The sequence below is a fragment of the Vitis riparia genome, chromosome 17 (genome assembly GCF_004353265.1).
Source record: "Vitis riparia cultivar Riparia Gloire de Montpellier isolate 1030 chromosome 17, EGFV_Vit.rip_1.0, whole genome shotgun sequence".
NCBI lineage: Eukaryota > Viridiplantae > Streptophyta > Magnoliopsida > Vitales > Vitaceae > Vitis > Vitis riparia.
Window position 1 is genome coordinate 16,849,177 of NC_048447.1, and position 22,094 is coordinate 16,871,270.

Below are 22,094 nucleotides of genomic sequence, written 5' to 3' on the forward strand. Positions count from 1 at the left end.
AATTTTAAAACTTTCAAAAGAATTGTACCTATTTTGTAACAAGCAGATTATGAGATACCATTTTACAATTTATAAATTAAAAACTATTACATTCTTGAATTAAAAAAAAAAAAAGAATAAACAAATAAGTCAGACTTTTCTGCAATCAAAGACAGTAGAAAAAGAATTTTTAGCAAGTAGCAAGTAGCAAGGGTTTCTTTGAAAAAGAAAAAAAATAGCAAGTAGCAAGTAGCAAGGCTATGGATGATGATCAATGATGTCATTTGATATTGTGGTCAAGACTATTCAAATGTACGTTTTTTATAGACTTGGTGTGTTTTTTCTCATTCACCTGCTAGGATTTAGACTAAATACACTCTATCATCGTTAATATGAAAAATCATCAAATATATCCTCTTCTCGTTTTTATTTTCACTCACCTGCTTCTAAATTAAAATAAAAATACTAGTTAATAAAATTTGAAATTTACATTGATTAAGTCATATACTAAGGATGAAGTGAAATTTACCTTTTTTTTAATTGAAAACAAGGATATGAATATTAGTTTGATAGTAATTTTAGAAAACATTTTTAATATTTTTAATACTTGAAAATTTTTATTATTCAAGTATTAAAAATACTAAAAACACTTTATAGAATCGCTTCCAAACGCAATCTTATTATGTTCTAACTAAAACCGGGATCACATTCACATTTATGAACATATGGCATCAGCACCATTTTAGAGACTGAAGACCAAAGAATTACACAAGGAAAACGGAAAAGAAGAGGCGCTTACTCTATTAATATTGTAAATGCAAACTCAACGATACACAGCATTTTTATTTAAACACGAAGGATACAAAATGATGCCACAACCATGAGAGAGAAAAATGTAGGTTGGACCAGTCCAAGCCAAAAAAAAAAAACCTCAAACCGATACAAAGTAACGAACAAAATTCAAAGAAAATCTGCCTACAGAGACAAGACAACTATTTTCAAACGGTATGCAAGCTTTTTATAAAGATGAGGTGAGAAACTTGGCCGAGGACGGACTGTTTAAAAAAGTCATGCATGTAATACACGACATGAGACTCTATGGATTGCTTCTTTTCTTTCTATATTCAGATAAGTAAAAAAGTGAAAGCTGTAGATTTGGAGCATATTGGATGTGATGATGGGCTAGGTTTGTGATTCTAGTATTAAGATTTGGGGGGAAATGAATTAACTATACAAGTATTTACAAGCTCACTGGTGCAAATATTTTTGTTGGACACTTCTCACTGGTTTGATGTGGGGCAATCAGAATTGGTTGCCTCTGTCTTTATCACCCGGGTATTGTATGATCCACAAAAACCACACTTGTGATACAGCCAGTGGAAGCGTGATGTGCCTTTTCGACCACAGTCGTTGCAAAGTATGTCCTGCATTGCCATATTAATATTGTACAGCTTTAGATGGAAAATAAAATCAGAGTACAAATAGAAACAAAGGAAATGGACAAATGATTCTCCATTTTTTCTACACAAATCAATCTCAGAAAGAATAAATGATGCAATGTAATCTCCAGTAAAAATAGTTATGGTGATAGCGTTGCTTTCTCAAGGCCAAATGAACCAGTGAAACAAATCCCAACCAATTTTCAGTAACTTCAATTGCATCATAAGAAGGTCCCTGTTCCCACAAGACAACTGTTCCAAACAGTCTACACTGCCAATCACATGGACTTGAATTATTGAGGCAACCATATGCAACACTACTTGTCACCTAAATTATTTCCATTAAAAACAAATAGAACCTGAGGAAACCGTTTCCTTTAGTTTCAAGAATGGTAGATTTTTTTTCAGGTAACCAGTAATCAATTTTTTGGCAGTCCAAAGTGAGAAGAGAGTGAAGGGTCTTTTAGAAGCACTTCCTAGCTGGTCAACTACATTTGGAGATAGAAAAATGTGAAACTTCATGAGGCACGAAAACCAAGCTCTCAAAGAGTTTAGCTTAAAATGCTAGTGCAACCCACATGGAGCTCCCCACATAATGTGACACATGTATCAAAATTTAGGACAGAAAATTCAACTTAAGAGCGAGCTCAGAGGAAGAGCTTCTCTATGACAGCCATTTCCAAAATAAAATGTTAGAGAAAAGGTACCTGACAACGATCTCTATATTCCTCTGGAAGCTCCTCAGCGACCAACAAAGCATCAAGCATGCCAAAATAAACCTGAGTACATGTAATGCTTTTAGAAAAACCAGAAAAGAAGGATTCCGGTTCATGCTTCATGCATTTATGAATACACTTCTAAAGATAAGGCCACATCTACCATATGGTCTTACCTCACCATCTACCAACAGGTCAACGAAATCATTATTACCCACCAAATATTTGAGTTAAAAAAGGACTACTTGCCAGTGAAGAAATTAATCTTACAATCTATCAAACTAGAGACACCATAGTGAATTGAATTTGACACAAAACAAGCCTGGCTATCAAGGTTGGGTGCTTTTAGGCTCAAAAAATTAGCAACTTACGGGCTCTTTTGTTTCTGAAGGACTTCATTTCAAAATAGACTAATGTTTTAGCAGTCACATCTTTAAACAAGTGGATCTTAAGTTTTCTTGGTAAAGCCAACTCTACAAGACCTGAATCCTAATTTAGATCACCCACATGAACCTTTTCTGCTAGTCAACTCTATCTAGAGATATATTCTCCATTAAATCATTGATAATCACATCTTTTCTCACTGTCTCAACAATTTTTTTTTTATTCTTTTTCAAAATTTTTGGTGTTTTCTTCAAATGAGAAACAAGAAACAGACTATTTAATACTATAAAATGAAAGAATCCAAAGCCCCGTACACCCAAAAGAACATGATAAGGCCCCTCAAGTGGTGATCTAATGTCCTTTGAGTTCTTCCCATGTGGTTGAGAACCTGATTTTGTCTAAAGAATCAGCCTTTTGATTACCTGTTCTTTACCAGCCATGTGGTTCCCCCCTCCAACCCACGCACCATGTTTTGAATTTCCTTCCTATTCTAGCAAAGGAGCAAGGGGCTGTATGCTCTAACTGATCCAACTATCAAAGAGGAAAAACACAAGAATCCCCTTCTTCAACCACAAAGTATGGAAGAACTACATGCAGATTCTCCAAGGATTTTCCAAACGCTTTTGAATTTCCTCCATCATTTTGAAGATAGTTACTGCATTATCTGAACTTATGTCACATTACCTCCATAACAACCCTATCATATGCTAAATACCGAAGGAAGGTTTCTCTCATCTCCAAAGCTTTTCTTTCAATTGCCTATAAGAAGATAACTTCCATGGTTAATCTTTCTCATATAAAACCATATTAATTACCACATTGCCTAATCTTTGTTTAACTTTCATTATGTAACTTCATAAGCTTGATGCCCTAATAGTCAGAAACTTGTGCAACTTTGGATATTACCTCTTCAAAAATGTAGAGGTGCCCACTTTCCCATTTTCTTCTCTAAAACTTCTTTCACTTCAGATAAGTCACCTTTTTCCTAGAATCTATCCTTGGTGGGGTTGCTAAGTTCTCCTTAACCTAAGTTCTCTACATAGTCTTCATTGAATAATTTACTGAAATAACCATTCTACATTATCTTAAGTACATTGACCTTTACTAGAACTCTTTAATGCAATTAACATGATCCGACTCCCTACCTTTTTTTCTGTCTAAATTTTCATGTATGCAAGTGCTCAAACCCCTATCTCTAGTTAACTCACGAAACCTTAAATCACAACTATAGGAGTCAAAATCATGAATTCCTTTTTCATCATTCAGCTCTATCAAGGGTGTGATATCCTCTACTAAAACACACGCCATTGGGTTGCTTCTCACTACTTGGATTCATTTTCATTTTGGCCTTTTGCTTATCCCTATAGCAAAATTCAACTTGAACCAAATTATCCTCATTGGTGCATTTTTTGGTCTTCTTTACACATGATGGAACCACCTAAATTAATATCTTTTGTTATAGAGCATGATATACATTATGAACCTAATCTTAACAGCTTAAACTTTTAGGAAAACCAGTTGTTCAACATGGCTTCAAAACCTTATTTAGAAGCAGGTCATGAATTCAAACCTTACCACATGTTTATTTCTCCAATTTATTGAGTTCATGTACAAGTCCAAAGAAGGCAACTTGTGATTTGTTTATCTACAAGCTTGTGTGTCTTTCCACGTACAGATATGGAGCAGCTCATGAGCTACAGTGTTAGAGAGTATGATATACATTGTAGGTTCAAATCATAATAGTTTAATCTTTTAGGAAGATTGGTTGTCCAACTACTCTTTTATTAGACCCATCTTAAACAAATTTCCTCATCCTGTCTTCAATCGGTGTCACTTCTATGTTTTGGAAAGTGCATCCATCTCTAATTGCACCTTTCCCTCATTTCTAGATTTCATGGGGAAAAAAATGCAATGATAGAACAAATAAATACTTAAAGTTCCCTTATTATCAATCAAACACAAAACAAAAGGAAAGCAATTAAAATTAGAGCTCTATCTTCTCCCAAAGGAGTCAATTAAAGAAATGTATTTATACTACTGCATGAGAACATGTATCATTCTAGTAGAAATAGGAATAGTGTATGATGTAACATTCAATAATTTGCAACAAAGACTATGGCTGAGTGCCTAGCACAATTCCCTAGAAGCATCATTCCAATGGAAGCTAATCTCCATCGCTTTTTTATCATACAATCTCCAGGATCCACTTTCTCGAATATTAGATGGATCATGAATTCATAAAACCATGAAAGCATCCAGTTTAATAATGCCAACACAACCAGTCACCCAGCTCAAAAGCAGATTTAGGCAGTTAACAATGTAAATACACCAATAACAAATTGTGAGAGCCAATAAATCATTTTGATTCTGAGGATTGGCAAAGAGGGAGAGAGGAGTGAAGCAACATTAGCAGGGAAAGCTCCTTGTTCATTTTTCTTTATTCCCCTTTTTCATCCTAGCTCATTATCTAAATAAAAAATTTAAACCAGAGATTTTACTGTCCAAAGGGAACATAATTAACTAGCAGTCATAGGATATCTGGTTAGGCAATTACACCTCTACCATTAATGTAGTCAAAAGGAGAAAAAGTCCTCTTACCGCCATATCTCCCAAGGATTTGCTACAAATAGGACAGGTGTAGTGACTGCAAGTGTATGCCTAACAGAACCAGGAAAAAAAAATGAGTAAGTGGAGTTGTCAATTGAAATATGGAGTGCTTAATCGATTCCTGTGAGATGCATCATAGGATACATTTACATCTTGGAGACAGATATATAAAGACTAGACATACACATACAACATATCTATTGAAATAATGAAACAGAAAGTAATATATAACCAATTTTACAAAAGAAAACAAATAAGAGTTTTTGAACTTCTATTTTGTCTTAAAGGAACTTCTAAACAATAGTTCAATAACTTTTTGAGGAGAATTTTCAAAACTGTTCTTCTTACAAACTAGTAAGAGTACTCAGTTGTGCATTTATCCTACATATCATGTATCATTTACAGTGTAACAGGTACATATACGATTGTAAGATACGATAAAAATGTGATACATACCATTGATGCATATTATTGTACATGAAAGAATATCATATTTAGTCAGAGGAATTTAGGTAATACTTCCAACATTACTCTCAACTGGGGAATCCGGTTATTAAAAGTTTTTGACAGAAGTGGGTGTGAGATTGAGTTCAAGCACTTCAATAAAATCTACTTTTTGAAATCAAAGATGAAATAAGTGTGACGGAGAAATACATGGAATGAAAACAAACATGGGAAAAAATAAGGAATAAATTAATTAATTAATAAAAACCTGAAAGCAAGCTGAATGCATGAAATGGCCACAGGGTAGAGCTCTGACTGCAGCACTTGATGTGAACAAGAAATCACAGCAAATAGGACAATTTGTTTCTAAACCTTTCTCCAGACACTTGTGGTTCACTAACTTCATCCCCAGGCAACAATTGCATGTCATGCAATGAAAATAGTCAATCCCAAGACCCTTCCCAAGGCGACATAAATTGCAAAATGGACAATGATATACGGTCCTGTAAGTAAGAAAATAATAAAGTCAAGGAATTGTTTACAAGCATCACAAAAGAATAACCAATGACACAACTTTTACAAGGCTAGATATAAAAGATACACTAGTTAATATTCCACATCATATCAAGCAGATGATTTTTGAATTTCCTCATCAGATATTATGCATATTTCAACCTTGTATAGTGGAGGTGTTTAGTCTTTTGTGTGGTTTTTGTAGTAAGAGGGGAGGACCTCTCATCCTTCTCTTGTACTTTTTCCTTTTCTAATTATATCTTGCTTCCGATCAGAAAAAGAAAGGCATTACTTCTCCGAAACACATTTTAGAGCAGAAAAAAAATGTGGTCAATTATATTCAGGATTATCATATTTAATTAGCGAAAGTAAAGGAAAACCTTTATCATTGTGTGGCTGTGCCATCATCATAGTCTTCACAATGATAACATATGAAATGCTGAAGTTGAAGTCACGCTTTTCATTATAACCAAAATCACTGATGGTGAGTTAGGAATTGTTAACACAGATTTGAAAATGCAGGCTGAAACTTAAAGTAACTACATTGACTACTGGAGTAGCTACTAGTCAACTATATTCAGGATTATTATAGTCAATTAGTGAAAGTAAAGGAAAACCTTTGTCATTGTGTGGCTGTGCTAGCATCATAGTCATGACAATGATAACTAAGCAATGACATTGACTACACTGGCAGTTAAAGTGACTATATAGACACTGGTAGCGGCTCATCTTGGTTCAGGACACAGTAAAATTTTGCACTAATTGCAGTTACATTCTTTTCAGAAGTATATCCTCACACTACTTCATCAGAGTTCAAGCCAGGTATCAGAGATGGACAAGCCTTGATGCTCTTATCCACTCAAATGATTGTCAAATCAATGAAAAAAACAAAAATATTTTTATTAAAATGGGGCCTATCATAAACACCAATGGGGCTGTTTGGAAAAAATCATTAATCATACAGATGAGAAGATACAGGCTTGACATTTGATCAGTATGCTTTGATCAGTGCCTTTTCAGGTTCCCTATGTTATCCATATACAGTATAGAGCTTACAAAATTCGAAACTGGCATCCTCCTAATAACGCATTAAAAAGAAAATAAGGTTAAAAAAAAAACATCATATACAATTTTGGGTAAAGGAATAAATTCCTCCAGATAGTGCTCAGAATTCTTTGGAATGCATATCTGTCAAATCTATTGATGTTGATAATAGAATTTAGAAAAAAAAAAAATAACCTCCAAAAATAAATTGCGTACCTTTCATCATCAAAAAATTTACATATACTGCAATAGTACTTGGCCATTGAAAGTCCATTGCATGAAGGTGTCTTGCAGATTGGTCCAACTGCTTGAATCTTCAGGCAGCGCATGCACATCATTTCTGATGTTGCTTTTCTACAAAGTGAAGACCAAATAAAAAGAAGTTCACCTGAATGTGTGCATGGACAAACAAAATTAAATTACCTATCCATTGAGTGATCGCTCACTTCATCATGGCAGAATCTGCAAGTGAACAACTTGCCACAGCAAGCAGCACGGAGTTTGCAATTCCTTTTGTAGTGTTCACACCCAAAGACCTGTTTCCCTGGATCCCAATACGATGGTGATAGTCCATGTACATCTTCACCATTAGAACTTTCCCCCATTATTTCTTGAGGCAACTTCTGTTGAGCAGCTATCCAGCGACTAAAATAAACCATTTACTCATCAATTACATGGCACTATTAATGAATAAAACATTTTCATAAAGATGAAAGATTGTCATATTTGAACCAACCTAGTCATAAGATTTTGAACAAGATATGCTTTTCGCCTTGGATCAAGAGTTGAGTCCCGATAAACCTTTCTGATCTCTGATTCAAGCTCACTTTGATTCATACGAAAAATATCTTTCCACCCTGGCTTGAACATCTGATCATTCTCATCCAAGTTTTCTTGGGAATAGATACCTGGACATGAAATGCATTAGAAAAATTCTACCCAATACAAACTGCTCCATTACTCTCTCCAGAAAACAAGACAGAAATCAAAGCACAAACCTTTTTCAGGAATGCTACTTTCCAATGTTTCAGTCTTTAAAGGTGACACTGGAGTTCCTTTCCAGCATTCATTGAGCCACTCGTTGAACATTGTGTTCTTAGTTGCCTGCTTCCATGTGTCCATCATTTTATTCTGCTCATCCTGAGTAAGTGCAGAAGTCACCCATGGCAACATTGATTGGAGGACTTCAGCTCCTGTAGTCCCAATAATGCGGCCAACAATTTTGTCCTGTTCCTCCACAGAAAAATGTTGGCCAAACAGTGGCCACAGCTCAAGTTCTTCCCTGAAAATATGCTGATCCAGTGTGACTCTTATAGATTTGCACATGCCTTGAAGTTTTGTAGCCAATTCAATGTACTTTCTCAGATGCTTGCCATCATGACTCCTGTTTAGATTCTCTGTCATACTGGCTCTTTTCAGGTCTTCATGAAGGAGTGAAAGCTCAGAAAGGACAGAAGCAATATCTTCAAATAAATTTTCCTCCTGCTTGTGGTCAAGCATGTATGAGTGACTTACATTGTGAAGTGCCTCTTTGGATTCCAATGCTGGAAAAACTATTTCATCCTCTGCATTACTATGAGCCCTGTATAAGCCCCACAATAAACGGAATCTTCCAATGAACTGCTGAAGGAATGTCTCATCACAATCAATAAGCTTTCCCGATTCAACATCCAAATACTCCAAGTCTTTGCTAATGGCTTTATGAAATTTAAATATGGTATCAATTGGCCGCTCTGTGCACCCAATATGAGAAGAGCTACTATCTGTTTCCCAGATAAAGAGACTGGAGTTAAGAGAAGGAGCAGAAGAACTGAACGACAAGGGACGCAAAAATTTCACCGTAGAAAGACAACCCAATCCCAGATTATTACCGTTTACACCTAAATCTGGGACACAACAAGACCAATTACTAGAAGACAGTTCATCAGCACTTATCATCTCTGAAGAATCAGTTGCTTGGTCATTTTTGCACGGTACTGATGAATTCCGTTTGACGGTCTTCTGTTCCCATCTATTTGAACAAATACTGGGTGTTCTCTAGGAGACAAGTTAGAAGTGCATCCACATTGTGGTCGAACAAAATCTTCTTCAATATCAGTGATTTCTTTTGCAGGACAGCAACCAATTGCACTTGAGGACAAACATACACCCTTTGCACGAGCTTTGCAAGCCCAACCAGAAAAAAGTGTTACTAGAGCAGTATCTGATGCTGGAGCTGAATCACAGGAAACACATAAGTTAGACATGCAGCATATTCGGTGTAGCTTTGTACTTGTGTATAATCTGTCTACATATTATAAACAATGTAGTGAATGGAAATATAACCTGCTAAATGCATATTTTTAAGAAAGTTCTTGGCTTCATCATCAGTTAATGATCCTACCAGCCATGGCAAAACACGCTCAATCAATCTCAATGGCATCATGCACAAGCTTTGATACAAAAGTTCCCGCTGCCTTTTGAAGCTAAAATGCTTCCGAGCAAGTGGAAGAACCTAGACATGCAGGGAGCTCAGTAGATGAATTCCATAGAGTGAAGGGAATGTTTGGTGACATAGGTCTCAAGTTAAGCAACACTTATCAATCAGTGGAGGGAGTAATTGTAAAGCTTCTAACACCATCTTTCCTTGAGCAGGAAGATAACATCAGATCACTTGTCCATCTTGCATAATCCCTCCACAAGATATCTCACTGCTTAACTCAAATAAAAGGTTTATTTCCATTTAAAATGCAAAGAGGACATGATTTTTTTTATTTTTTTTTTCTGTTTGCTGCATTACTTGACACCAGCTACCAAACATCCCCAGGAACATACTTGTGTCAACAAGAAAGCACACCTGGACTTCTTCATTGTCGAAATGTCTCTTTATAGTTTCCATTATTTTGTCAGCATGTGAGCATAACTCCCCATAAAATTCAGCAGCTGATGTAGAATTTGCTCCTGCACTTTGAATATTTTCAATCAAGCACCTAATCTCATTGAATTTACTATCTTCTTCAGCATGCCCTTGGAAAAAGGAGAGTTCTCCATCTACTGCAGGGAATATTACCTTATCTTCAGCAATGCTGCAAGCATAAAAGAGTTGCTCAAATTGATTAAACTAAGAGAAAAGAAACAAAGGAATTTATTTAAGTAACAACATAGTGATCTCTACTATTATGCTGGTAATCTTTCTTTGTGGCAGGGGAAGGAAACTATAGGAAAAAAGAAAAGAAAAGATACAATCAAGGATGGAAACATTAGCGCTGTACAAGATCATATGGTGATAATGCGAACAAGTCCTAGAAGCTCTACAGCAGTTGAAAGGTCAGTAAGCATCGATAGGATTCCTTATGAAGGGATTGGAATCATAAATTCACACACCCAGTGTCAACCAAAAGAAGCGAATCAATTTTCTAGTGAGATTAAGGGTCAACAGAGGTTTCATTTTTTTCCTCCCTCATTTCTGGTTTTAGGATTCCATGTGAAAAAATTGGTTACTATAGCACCAAAGGATGAATATTCTTTTCCTTTATGTGTGTACACCTGTGCCTCTATATATGGGGCAGAAATAATAAGTTGTTTAAATTAAAATAGAAATGAGAAAAGTCAAAGGAAATATTACACTAGACTAATCAAATTGGCAGAAAAGGCTTTCACAATAGTAAGGGTAAGGAATCCTTCAACATTTTTATATATGAAAGATCTGATAGTTAAGAGGAAAGTGAAATTAAATAGTCCAAAGGCAAGTAACCAAATCACTGATCAACAAGCTCACCATAAAGCAAAAGAAGAAAAAGAATAAGAAAAAAAATTATACCTGTGAAAGATGCAAACTTCAGCAATAAAATGCAACCTCTCGTTGAAGGATGATAAATTAGTAAAATTTCCTGAACGTTGTATCTTCCTAGCCTCCTCAGATATAGCTCTCAACTCTCTTCTAATAGCATTATGCCAATGCAATATCTCATTTATTGGATGTATCCCACCGGTATCGAAAACATCACTAGACTCCAAATATTTCCTTTTCCCAACGTTGGAGGACTCACATGCACAATTTATTTTGTCCATCTGTTGGATAAATGTGCTAGTACTAGAACCTTTACAACACTGGAGCTGAGGATCATCAGTACAATTTTCAACTGTGTTAGCCCAGTTTCTCGCTTCTATCCAGGTGAAAATAACCTTCAATTACAAAAGCTGCAATTAGCCTCATGTATTCAGAGAAACACACCCGAGAAGGATCCAATGCTCAAAATAAACCTTACCTGTCGAAAAAGTTTCTCTTCTGGGACTATCTTGTATAAGCACTTCAGCATATCCTGATATTCATCAGGTGAAATAGAGGATGAAAGCCATGGAAGGAACTTTGCCATCATATTCACAGGAATGCTGCAAAAAAACTGCCAAACTAATGATGCCTGCTCTTCAAATGAGAACTTCTCTGTAAGCAAAGGGAAGACCTGTCATACCCAAAAAGAAACCAGTACAATTCAAATATTTTCCTTTTGATGTCAAAATAAATCTGTTTAGCCTTTGAGGCATAGCACAAGTGGCAAGGGATTAGAACGGGGATGGGAAGTTCCAGGTTTGGTTCCATACAACAGCAAAAAACAAAGAGAAAAAAAACATTAACCATTAAAAAAATTGTCAAAATAAATAAGTCTAGACAATTTCCATAATTTTGGGATTTAATTTTTTTATGTTTACTGTTGGTATATAGATGTAGCAAAATCTAAGACTAACATATCTACAATAGAAAGAAAAACTACATTATTTCCTTTCTCTGACTAAGTAGCATGGACACTGAAATCGAACTCATATTCAATTCTACATAAACAAGGAGCATAATAAATTCCCAACATATGGGTAACGACACAGCAAAAGATAGTTGCAGTCAAATATTTTTGTGTAGTTATGTAAAGTCTTCACACTCCACGTCCATAATTAAAACTCTCATGGCTTTGCTAATTATATTTTTAGAAAACAGGCAACTCATTTGATTTTTTTTTTATAGAAAATTCCCATCATGCCTTTTCTTCACAAATTGCACTCCTGCATTATCTTAACAAAATTTTGCTGTGTTCCAACATGTACATTGCATGCCTCCACTGTAACTGCCATGTGTCAGTGACATATCATAAATTAAAGATTTGATCATACTTAGTTTGTGTCTGACACATAACATTAACATGTCCAGCCAGTCCTGACTGTAAAGTGTGCATGCTAGTTTGGTCTCCAAGCATGCTACCTCACAAATTAAATCATGCATGCATACATGAGTATGTCCACATGCATATGTCATGTGCCTTCTTGCACACATGTACTTAAACCACTTGCACCTGACTGTTAAGTGTGCATGCTAATTCAACCTCCAAGCATGCTACCTCACAATTTAAATCATGCATGCATACATGAGTATGCCCACATGCATGTGTTATGTGTCTTCTAGCACACATGTACTTAAACCACTTGCACCTGACTGTTAAGTGTGTGTGCTAATGCAGCCTCCAAGCATGCTACCTCACAAATTAAATCATGCATGCATACATGAGTATGCCCATATGCATATGTTATGTGTCTTCTTGCATACAAGCACTTAAAACGATTTTAAATTCTGAAACTGCTTGGAATCTCTTCTTTTAGGCTTCAATCCTCTTCTGACTTAAAATACTTCAGTTGTAATCAAACACACTATAAAGCACTTTTAACAAATAGAAAGAACTGTTATACAATCAAGAAGCTGTGTCAAATGGGGCACTGATAACCTCTATCTATATTTAACCAACATCAGCTGAAAACCAACACTAACCATCCAACTGGAAGCAATGTGTACTACATATCAGAAGGTCCCTGTATAAGCTTCGGAAATCTTTTCCAAAATTCTGTACTTTTTTTATTTGAAATTAGTCTATCTTGGATGCAGGTGCACCAAATGAAGACTATAGTAATCACAAATTTGCAAATCTCAGGGTCAGCTAAAAATGTTGAGAATGAGACATTAGCTAAGTTCGAGAATGAATTTGAGTAAAATATTAGTGCTTATTAAGTAGGAAAAAAACTGAAGTGCCCATAATCAAAAACACTAGAATCAGTATCAATTATTAGAAAACTAGTGGATCTAGCCATAACTAATGGAGCTCTTTGCATAAAAATTCACTGTCAAGTGCTGCTACAGAAATTATAGCAAATAAGTAGAATACTGAAAACGTTGTCCCTTAACCATTAAGATAATATATCAATAACTACAGTTATTAAGAAAACTACAAGAAGAATTAAGAAAAATGAGCATCAAGTAAACAATACTTATATTAAATGAACAAATCGCAACTATCGTCCATAATTAAAATAACTTTGGTGTCATCTATTAAATTCATGTTCCAGTGCCAGGTAACGGGAAAGGATGTATCATGTCTTACTGTTCTGAACATTTTTTCACACTATGGTATCGGGTAGTTCAGTAGATAGAATAAAATGAATTGAGAATGTAAATAAAGCCAACAAAAAATCAACTGCTACTCTATACGAAATGAATTGAGAATATTACTAAGGTTAAATAAAAAATACCTGCTCCTCTTCCTTGGACATGTGCTGACTAACTGATGTCTGAAGGGCTCCCGTACAAGACGCCAATTCCCGTGGAAAACTTTCATCATTTTGCATATTTAACTTTAGCAGCTCAAATAAATGATCAAAAAGGTCACTTTCACCCTTGTGTTCAAGGGAGTATGTTTGTGCTACATTCTTCACACGTATATCAAGAGCTGGAAAGATGACCTACAGTTCCAAAATATCATGCTGTCAGAACTTTTAAAATGTAGTAGCACAGATCACCAATCCTCGAAATGTTACTTCCAAGGATAAGGGTATACTGCCAGAGTTGTTTTAGCTGGCAACACATAGGTGGTCAATGAACTGCTTTAGACAACCATAGAGAAGACTTAAAAGATCTCAGGCAACAACTTTAGCTGGATAACAAAGAATCAGCTTCTGTGGACTATCTCAAGAGCTTAAGCAACATTCCTAAGATCACTCTTCCCAGCAACCATTAAAATGGTTGTCATTGAAGATTTAGATTTTATAGCTCAGATCTTAAGGTCTTAAGTTACAACAATTAATCATAGGAACACAAATCAATACCTCCTCTATCAATATTTTATTTCATGCACTGATTTATCTACAACTATTTTTTTAAATAGGCAATTTTCAGTTTGAAAGAATTAATGTGTTTATAACTAGGCGATGCACCAAGTAATAGTTATAAATGCATCAAGCAATGGCTGATTTGTTTATAAATACTGCCTGATGCACAGCATACTTGTTGCACTTAATGCTCTTCTGTAAGCTTGCTTTACTTAATACCTAGAGAGGGAAATCTTGCCAGTAAAATAATTTAAAGATAAACAAATCTGGTGCATGTGTTATCACAGAAGTCATCTCCCCAGGCATTCTCATGAGCTAAAGAGAGAGTTCTCTCTGAAAACACTAAGCATAATATTATTATTGAAGATGTTGGTTGTATACGATCAGATCACACACATGCTTAATAATCCAGACTTTATGATTGCAAGTTCTGATTGCCAATTATGGATATTTATTTTTGATAGATGTTAATTATTGGAATATTCATGTGGTGTATGCAACTAAGAAACTTCATTATGGGATAATGTCAATGTCATATCATACAGACAAAAAGAGAAGCTGAATTCAGCAGCAACCTCCTCTATTGCTATCAATAGTTTATGATGGATGTGTAAGTGCATGCCTGTGTTGCTATCAATATATTTGTTCCCAATAACGAAGACCTTTGTGGCAACATATTAAGTTCGCTAGAAGTAGTTGGACTAACAACAAATAATAGTAGAAGTTTTGATTCCAAATTATGTGTACATACAACCATAGTTGCTGCAAATATAATTCTTCCTAATAACCAAGACCTATGTGGCAACATATTAGGTTGGGCAAAAGTAATTGCACCAACAACACAAAAAAGTAGTGGTGGTAGTACTAGTAGTAATAAGTTTGGATTGTAAACTATTAAGATATTCATTTTCTATAGATGTCAATTATGAGAATATTCATGTGACTTGTGGAGCTAGGAAACTTCGTTATGGGATATTGTCATACTTCACATCATAGAGACAGAGAGGGAAACTTGCATTGAGATTGAGTAACACCCACCTTTTATACTAGTAGTAGTAGTAGTAGTTGTTGTTGTTGTTTGTTCTGATTGCAAATTATTAGAACATTTGTCTTTTATGCCTCTATTAGTGGAATATTCATGTGGTGTATGCAACTAAGAAACTCCATTATGAGATACTGCCAAATTTTACATCATACAGACAAAAAGGGAAACCTACATAGGATAACACCCTTGTATAGATAAAAACACACTTTTGCTCCCAACAGTTCATTGTGCGCCAATCATCAATACCAATGTAGCAACATATTTAGGAGGAAGTAGTCAGACCAACGACACAAAAAGTAGTAGTCGTAGGAAACTATACAGAAGAAAGAAGGATAAGAAATCCTTCTCAAGCATTTTTTTTCTTTTGATGGCCAAAGAGAGAATATATTAATAGGCACCTAACAAAAGGGCAAGAAATCCTTCTCAAGCATAATCATGCCTTGCATTAATTATAGCAATCTTCTATATTAGCTCCTCCTTCCCTTATGAAACATAATTCTGCACTTGTTAGCCATTACTAATTACAAGACTTGATTCTTGTGCCACAGAACCTTGAGTCCTTGAACTAACTTGAGAGAATTTCAAATTATCTAAAGAAAAATTATTCCCAACAATGGTTAGCCAATAATAATTGCCAGACTTGATTCTCGTGTGACAGAACCTTGAACCCATAAACTCACTTGAGAGAAGTTTCCAATGATTCATCTAGGATATAATCTATAACATCATAAAGACAAAGTTGCAACTTGTCAAGTGGGAGTCACTACATAAACTTAAGAAGAATGGAGACTTGTGCTTTGGTATCCTTTTGTCTTATGCCAGAATTTGTGAAGGTTTGCTGCTTTAGAAAGAGACAATTTGTGGATAGGAAGAATGGGGAGTAAACATGGTAGAATAGAGGGGGAGTGGGAAGGAAGAAAATAATTTGGATGCCAATGGGATTGATCTTTGGGAAGGGATCAGAAAAGGGTAGTGAACGTGTTAAGTACTTCTTTTCCCTTCTTGTGATAGTTGGGGACAACACCACAAAAAGATTCTAGACTGATACTTGTGTAAACCAGAGAAGGTAAAATACTAGCAGAGAAGTATGGGATATTTGTGAAAAAGGAAGAAATAAGGAATTTGGAGGGTGGTTTCTCTATTTTTGCTCTGGCTCATTTCATAAGGCACACGACAGTTGATAGGGAGAAGCAGTGCACCTTAAAGCTCAAATCTATGTTTGTTAGCACCCTGTACTACTTGATGTGTAGTGGCAGATTGATTAAAAATGTTACTATGATGAGTGCGTAAAACTATGCTGTATTTTATATGACAGACCTAACAGTTATGCACTTCTTCAAAATGAAGGAAAAGGATTACTCTTTTCTTTCTGGTTTTTGGAACATGGCTTCTTCAAAATGTTGTGTAAATTTTTTTAATGAAATAGCTTAGTAATTTCACAAGCTTGATGATCCACAAACTCAACAAACAAAGTAAAAGAAATTCCATATTTTTTCATATTGTTTTCCGCGAAACAAATGATGTGTTCCTTTCCTCAGCTTTCTAAGAAACCAAAATAGACATAGCAAAGTGTTGGATCAAGAATGTCTCAATTGCATCTCGGAAAGTACTTGAGAAAGAAAAAAAAATAGAAAGGAAATTTTAAATCCTCTTATTTTGGTTCCTATGAAAAATATAAAGCAACATATAACGCAATAAAGTTTGTTTAAAAAAAAAACATTTCAAACTCTCCCTTACTAGCGCTTTTGTCCTTTTGATAGATTTTTTTCTCACTATTTCATGGGATGGAACCAAGAACCTCCCTAATGCCTACTCCAACACCTCTTCACTTGAGACAGTCTCAAGGATCTCAATACAAAAGAGGATAAAAGTTGTGAAAGATTGAGATAAATTTATTGAGCTCACGATAATTTTTTGTTTCCTTAACTCTTTCTTACCTTTCTTTTCTTCCTTTTCCTCGTCCTTGTTCATCATCAAGCCAAACCAAAATGAAACACAATGACAATACAATAAATTGATGGAACGATAGATTTTCTTTGTTCCTTTGATAATTTTCTTGACAACTGAAAAAAAAAAAAATTCTTACCAGAGAAGGCACCAATGAGAAGCATTCAAGCATTAAATAAGCATTCAATGCGCAAGTCAAACTTCAAAAGCAAACAACAATCAGAACATGAGCAATAACAGCACAATCTTCGGTTAAGAAAGAAAAATTCGAAATCTTAAGTTCACTATAGTTTTCATTTCCAAATTCAACGGAGCCAAATAGTTGTATTTGGAAGCTGAGTGGATCTATCAGTTGTCTCAGACTTAAATAATGAAATACTTGACATTTGAAAATTTCAATTCCAGTGCTTTTTCCCTAAATTTCTCTGAAACCAAACGAACCTAAAGCAAACGACTAAAACAAATAAATATTATAATTAAGGAAAGCAGACCTCATCCTCCGCATTGCAGTGGTGCTTATAGATTGATCTCAAGAAGTGGTAGCGCTTGAACAAGGGACGAATATCTGCCCGCTGTCCAGTGGCAAACGCCATGGCGGATTGGTGAAGCGCATCGAGCTCCACACGTATTGCTTTGTGGAAGAACGAGAAGATTAGAATTGGGGATTTCAGCTCAGAATTGTTCGAGCAAGACTTGGAGGAGGAAGACGAAGACGACGAATTCACGTGGCTTGAAAACACTGCAACGCCCGTTAGTGGCGTTGCCATCTCATCAAAACCCTTGATTGTCCAAATTCGAAAAAAAAAAAAAAACTCTCTAAAACTCTCTCTACGACTCTCTCTCAAACTTTCTCTCCCCAGAACTTTCTTTTTCTTTCTCTACTTTTCTTTTCTGGCGTCCCTCTCCCTGTCGCTGTTCGTCAATGGCGTCGTTCTTACAGCCTCTCTCTCTCCCTCTCTAGAATTCTCTGATTCTCTCTATCTCTCTGTTGTCGTGTTCTCCGCTGAGTCCTCTCTCTCTCTCTCCCCAGAGCTATTGTTTAATTTGTTTCAACGGAGAAGGAGGGGGAAGTTTTACTGGGCTCGATAACTAGTAGGGTCGGAAAACTGGAAAGAACCTTTTATAGTTTGTCTGGCAGCCACGTAGCTAAAAACAGCCACGCAGGATATCCGATCTCAGCAACGGCTCTCATAATCTCACTGGCTTTATGAGAGTCACGTGATTCGAGGGTGCCACTGTAGAAACACATCGGTAGCACGTGACATGGGGTTGGTATGTAACTATGTACTGACCTTATCCTTACCTGTCAATTTTTTTTTTGCATTTTCCGCCTTCCCCGTAAATGGTCCTCGTATGAATCGAATAGATAAAAAATGGAAAGGGATAAGATGAGTGAGGAATGTGGTGGAATTCACAGTCAGGAGGAAAACTAGAAATATTGGGTGACCTTTAAATATGATTTACAATCTTCCATCACTTATCCCTTCTTCCAACACTTCTTTTTTCACTGTACAATTTTTTTAATTTCTAGTAGAAAAAAGAAAAAAAAACACCATGCCCTTTACACTTTCATCGAATTCTCGTGGAAACATCAATTTGAGACGAATTTGAAATTTGATAGATTAATTAAGGAAAATGAAATAAAATTATGATGTATATAGTGAAAAATGAATCAATTACTGGCCAAACGCATGTGGACAGAGGCTTTCATTCTTTTGGCACAACTGTAAACAAGGTTGCACTCATCATAATTATGGATTTGGAAAAGTAAGGATAAGGATAAAATATTTTTCTTTAAAATTTGTCTTGTATAAACCTTCTGAAAAGTTACGAGTAAAAATTTGGATTCTTTTTGGGTAAAGGAAAATAATATTAAATAAGGAACTTAAATTTGTATATATATATATATATATATATATATATATATATTTACTTAATTTTAAATATAATTTAAAATTAAATAATGTTTAATAATATTAAGTATTAAGTTATTTGTTTTTTAATATTTTATTTTTATTAATTATTAGAAAGTAAAAAAAAATCAATGAATTATTTTTAATACTTATAAAAAAATTAATAATTTGATCTATTTTTATTCAATTAAAAATTTTAAGAAATAAATAATAAATTAAAAAAAAAAAGAGCAAAAAACAAACATAAAAGAGTAAGCCATTTTTAGTAAAAAGTTATAAAAACGAACAACATTTAGGTGGATACTTGGTTTAATAATTTAATTTTAGTTATTAAGTAAATTAAGTATATTTGAAATATAATTTGGTGGTATAATTTAAAGTAAAAAATAATTTTAAGTAATAAGTAAAAATAATTAACTTATTTTTAAGTTTACATATTTGTTTTACTTTTTTACTCTTATTTTTTTTAATTACCTTTATGATCTCCTTTATTATTTATGACCTTCCTTGTTACTGAATTTGTTTTACCCTAATTATAATTTATGAAAATAAACATATTAATTTGGTTTTAAAATAAATTTTAAGTTAATTTTATAAAATAATTTTAATATTTAAAGTAAAAATTAAATAATAAATTTTAAATTAATAACTTAAATATAATTTAATTTAAAATTAATTTAAGTTATTAAGTAATAAGTATTAAATCATAATTTTTTATGTTATATAATTTTTTCATTTTAACTTAATTTTCACACTTTGTTAGTTTAAGCATAGGGGAGTTTTAAAAAGTCGAACAATTTTTTAGACCCTTATAATTTTATTTTTCCACTCCCACACATGTAAAACATAAAATAACTTTATTTTCCCACTCTAAAAATATAAACATTTAAAAATAATAATAGAATTGTTTATAATAATAATGGACAAACCGATAAATGGAGATTCATACTAATTAGTGACATAAAAAAATTAATTTTAATAATACCTATTAAAAAAAATTTGTTCCAACCCATTTTATCAACTCTCTTTTAAATAAATTTTAATGTTTAAATTTAATTTTTAACAAATATTTCAACATACCGAAAAGTTTCACTAAACAAACACCCATTATTATCTCATATTAATTAAAATATTTATTTTTGAATTTTTTTTTAAATACTATATTATAAATTTCCAGAAGAAAAAATACAATAAATTAGGGTTTATTGATATCATCATAACGTTGAAGAGAAGCAGAATAAGAGTCGAAATCAGAGTTGTTTAGGAATTGACAAGAAAAAGACAGATAGTATCCAAAGCTTGAATTTTGTGGCATTTGGAGGGGCACGTGTTTGGAGCGTGCCGAGGGTTGGCGGCCACCTGACTCGCCCATGCCTTCACAAGTTTCTAACCCTTCTGCCTGTTGACCGCCTCAGTACTCATACTAAACTAATTTTTTGAACGAAAGTGCCCTTATATGTCTTTTTATTTACACCCTTGTTGTAGTTGCCGCATTAATTATTTCATTCCCTGACTTACTAATGATTCTCGAAGGCTACAAAAAATTTTACTATGAAAAATAAAAAAAATAAAAAAATAATACAAATTAGTTAGATATTTAAAAAATATATATGTAAATTTACATAATCGTAAATAGAAAAAACCATGGACAAAAAGATCAATTATTTCAAAAAATGGATATAAAAAGGGAGAGTTGTGATAATTGTGAATGATTAAATAACATAACCCTAAAAACTATACATCATCGTATAATAAGTTTTTCAAGTTTGACAAAAAACAATTTGGATTACCAAACTTTCATATTTTTAAATATTTAATTTTTGTATTAAAAAAAAAGAATAAAATGAATTTAAAGGAGTACAAAAAATAATAATTTATTATTATTATTATTATTATTTTCATTTTTCATTCTCTTTTCCTCCTATTCTCCTTTTAAGTTTTATAAAAATAATCTAATAATTTAAAATATTTTTCTCTATTTTCTCTTTCTATTTTTTTTCTCATATTTTTCCTTAAATTTTATTAAAACAGTAAAAATAAATAAATTGAGAATTGGACCTTTTAACTTGTGTTGGTTATGCATAGCAAACATTCTTGGTTAAGATACTTGAAGATCTTTGAATTGAAACATGATAGATTCCCTTTTCATAAGATGTTTCCTCTTTATTTGGAAGCGTTACATCTCAACTTTAATCAACCTTTAGGCTTAATCATGTCTTTTCCTCCCCTTTTTTTCACTGTGATCCTCTTCTTTTCCTCCCCTTTTTTCTGCTTTCTCTAGTACAAAAACAAATTGCAAACCAACATTTGAGCTCAGCAATGTTCCAAAAAGTCGTTACAAAGCCGTAAAATATAAGGAAAGGGCATTTTGATGTAGGGACATATAATCGTGCGTGGGTGTGAGAAGTATTGCTGGCATGAGGTCTAACATAATAGATTATTAAACTAGACGATAGGGATCATTTTGAGGTTAGGTTTTTGGGTGGTCGTAAATGAATTTGAAATTTAAATAAATAAGTTAGGGATAGATTTAATATATATATTTTTTTTTAAATCTAAGATTGATTCTTGGTAGATTCAAATAGGGAAAATTACCCTTTAGAGTAGGTCGGGGGAAAATATGATAAGAAGGATGGGTAGATTTGATCATTCTTTTCAAGGGTAGGGTGAAATTATGATAATTCCTCCAAATACCTTATTTTGTTTAAATGTCAAAACTGTCCTTAATAAGTGATCTAAAGGTTATGGTGAAATTATGATAATTCCTCCAAAGACCTTATTTTGTTTAAATGTCAAGACTACCCTTAATAAGTGAAAAGCAACAATAAATAATAAAAAAATATTCTTTAACCCAATTGCAACTTATCGATATTAAAGAAAAAAAAAGGGAAAGAGGAAAAAGCTCCAGCACTTCAGGTTATGATCTGAAAGAATTTGTTTC

The 22,094-nt window shown here is 33.8% G+C and overlaps 1 protein-coding gene across 1 annotated transcript; it reads right to left on the reverse strand.

Moving 5' to 3' along the window:
• Positions 1 to 759: 759 nt before the first annotated feature.
• LOC117904648 (zinc finger protein BRUTUS-like) lies at positions 760 to 18,310 on the reverse strand. Its single transcript, XM_034817357.1, is given in 15 exon segments — positions 760 to 1,403; positions 2,126 to 2,197; positions 5,117 to 5,176; positions 5,838 to 6,072; positions 7,343 to 7,480; positions 7,550 to 7,771; positions 7,863 to 8,034; positions 8,125 to 9,177; positions 9,180 to 9,341; positions 9,452 to 9,620; positions 9,963 to 10,191; positions 10,926 to 11,290; positions 11,374 to 11,568; positions 13,673 to 13,882; positions 17,732 to 18,310. Coding segments are annotated over 15 exon segments (3,702 nt in total). The 5' UTR covers positions 18,008 to 18,310; the 3' UTR covers positions 760 to 1,259.
• Positions 18,311 to 22,094: the final 3,784 nt, after the last annotated feature.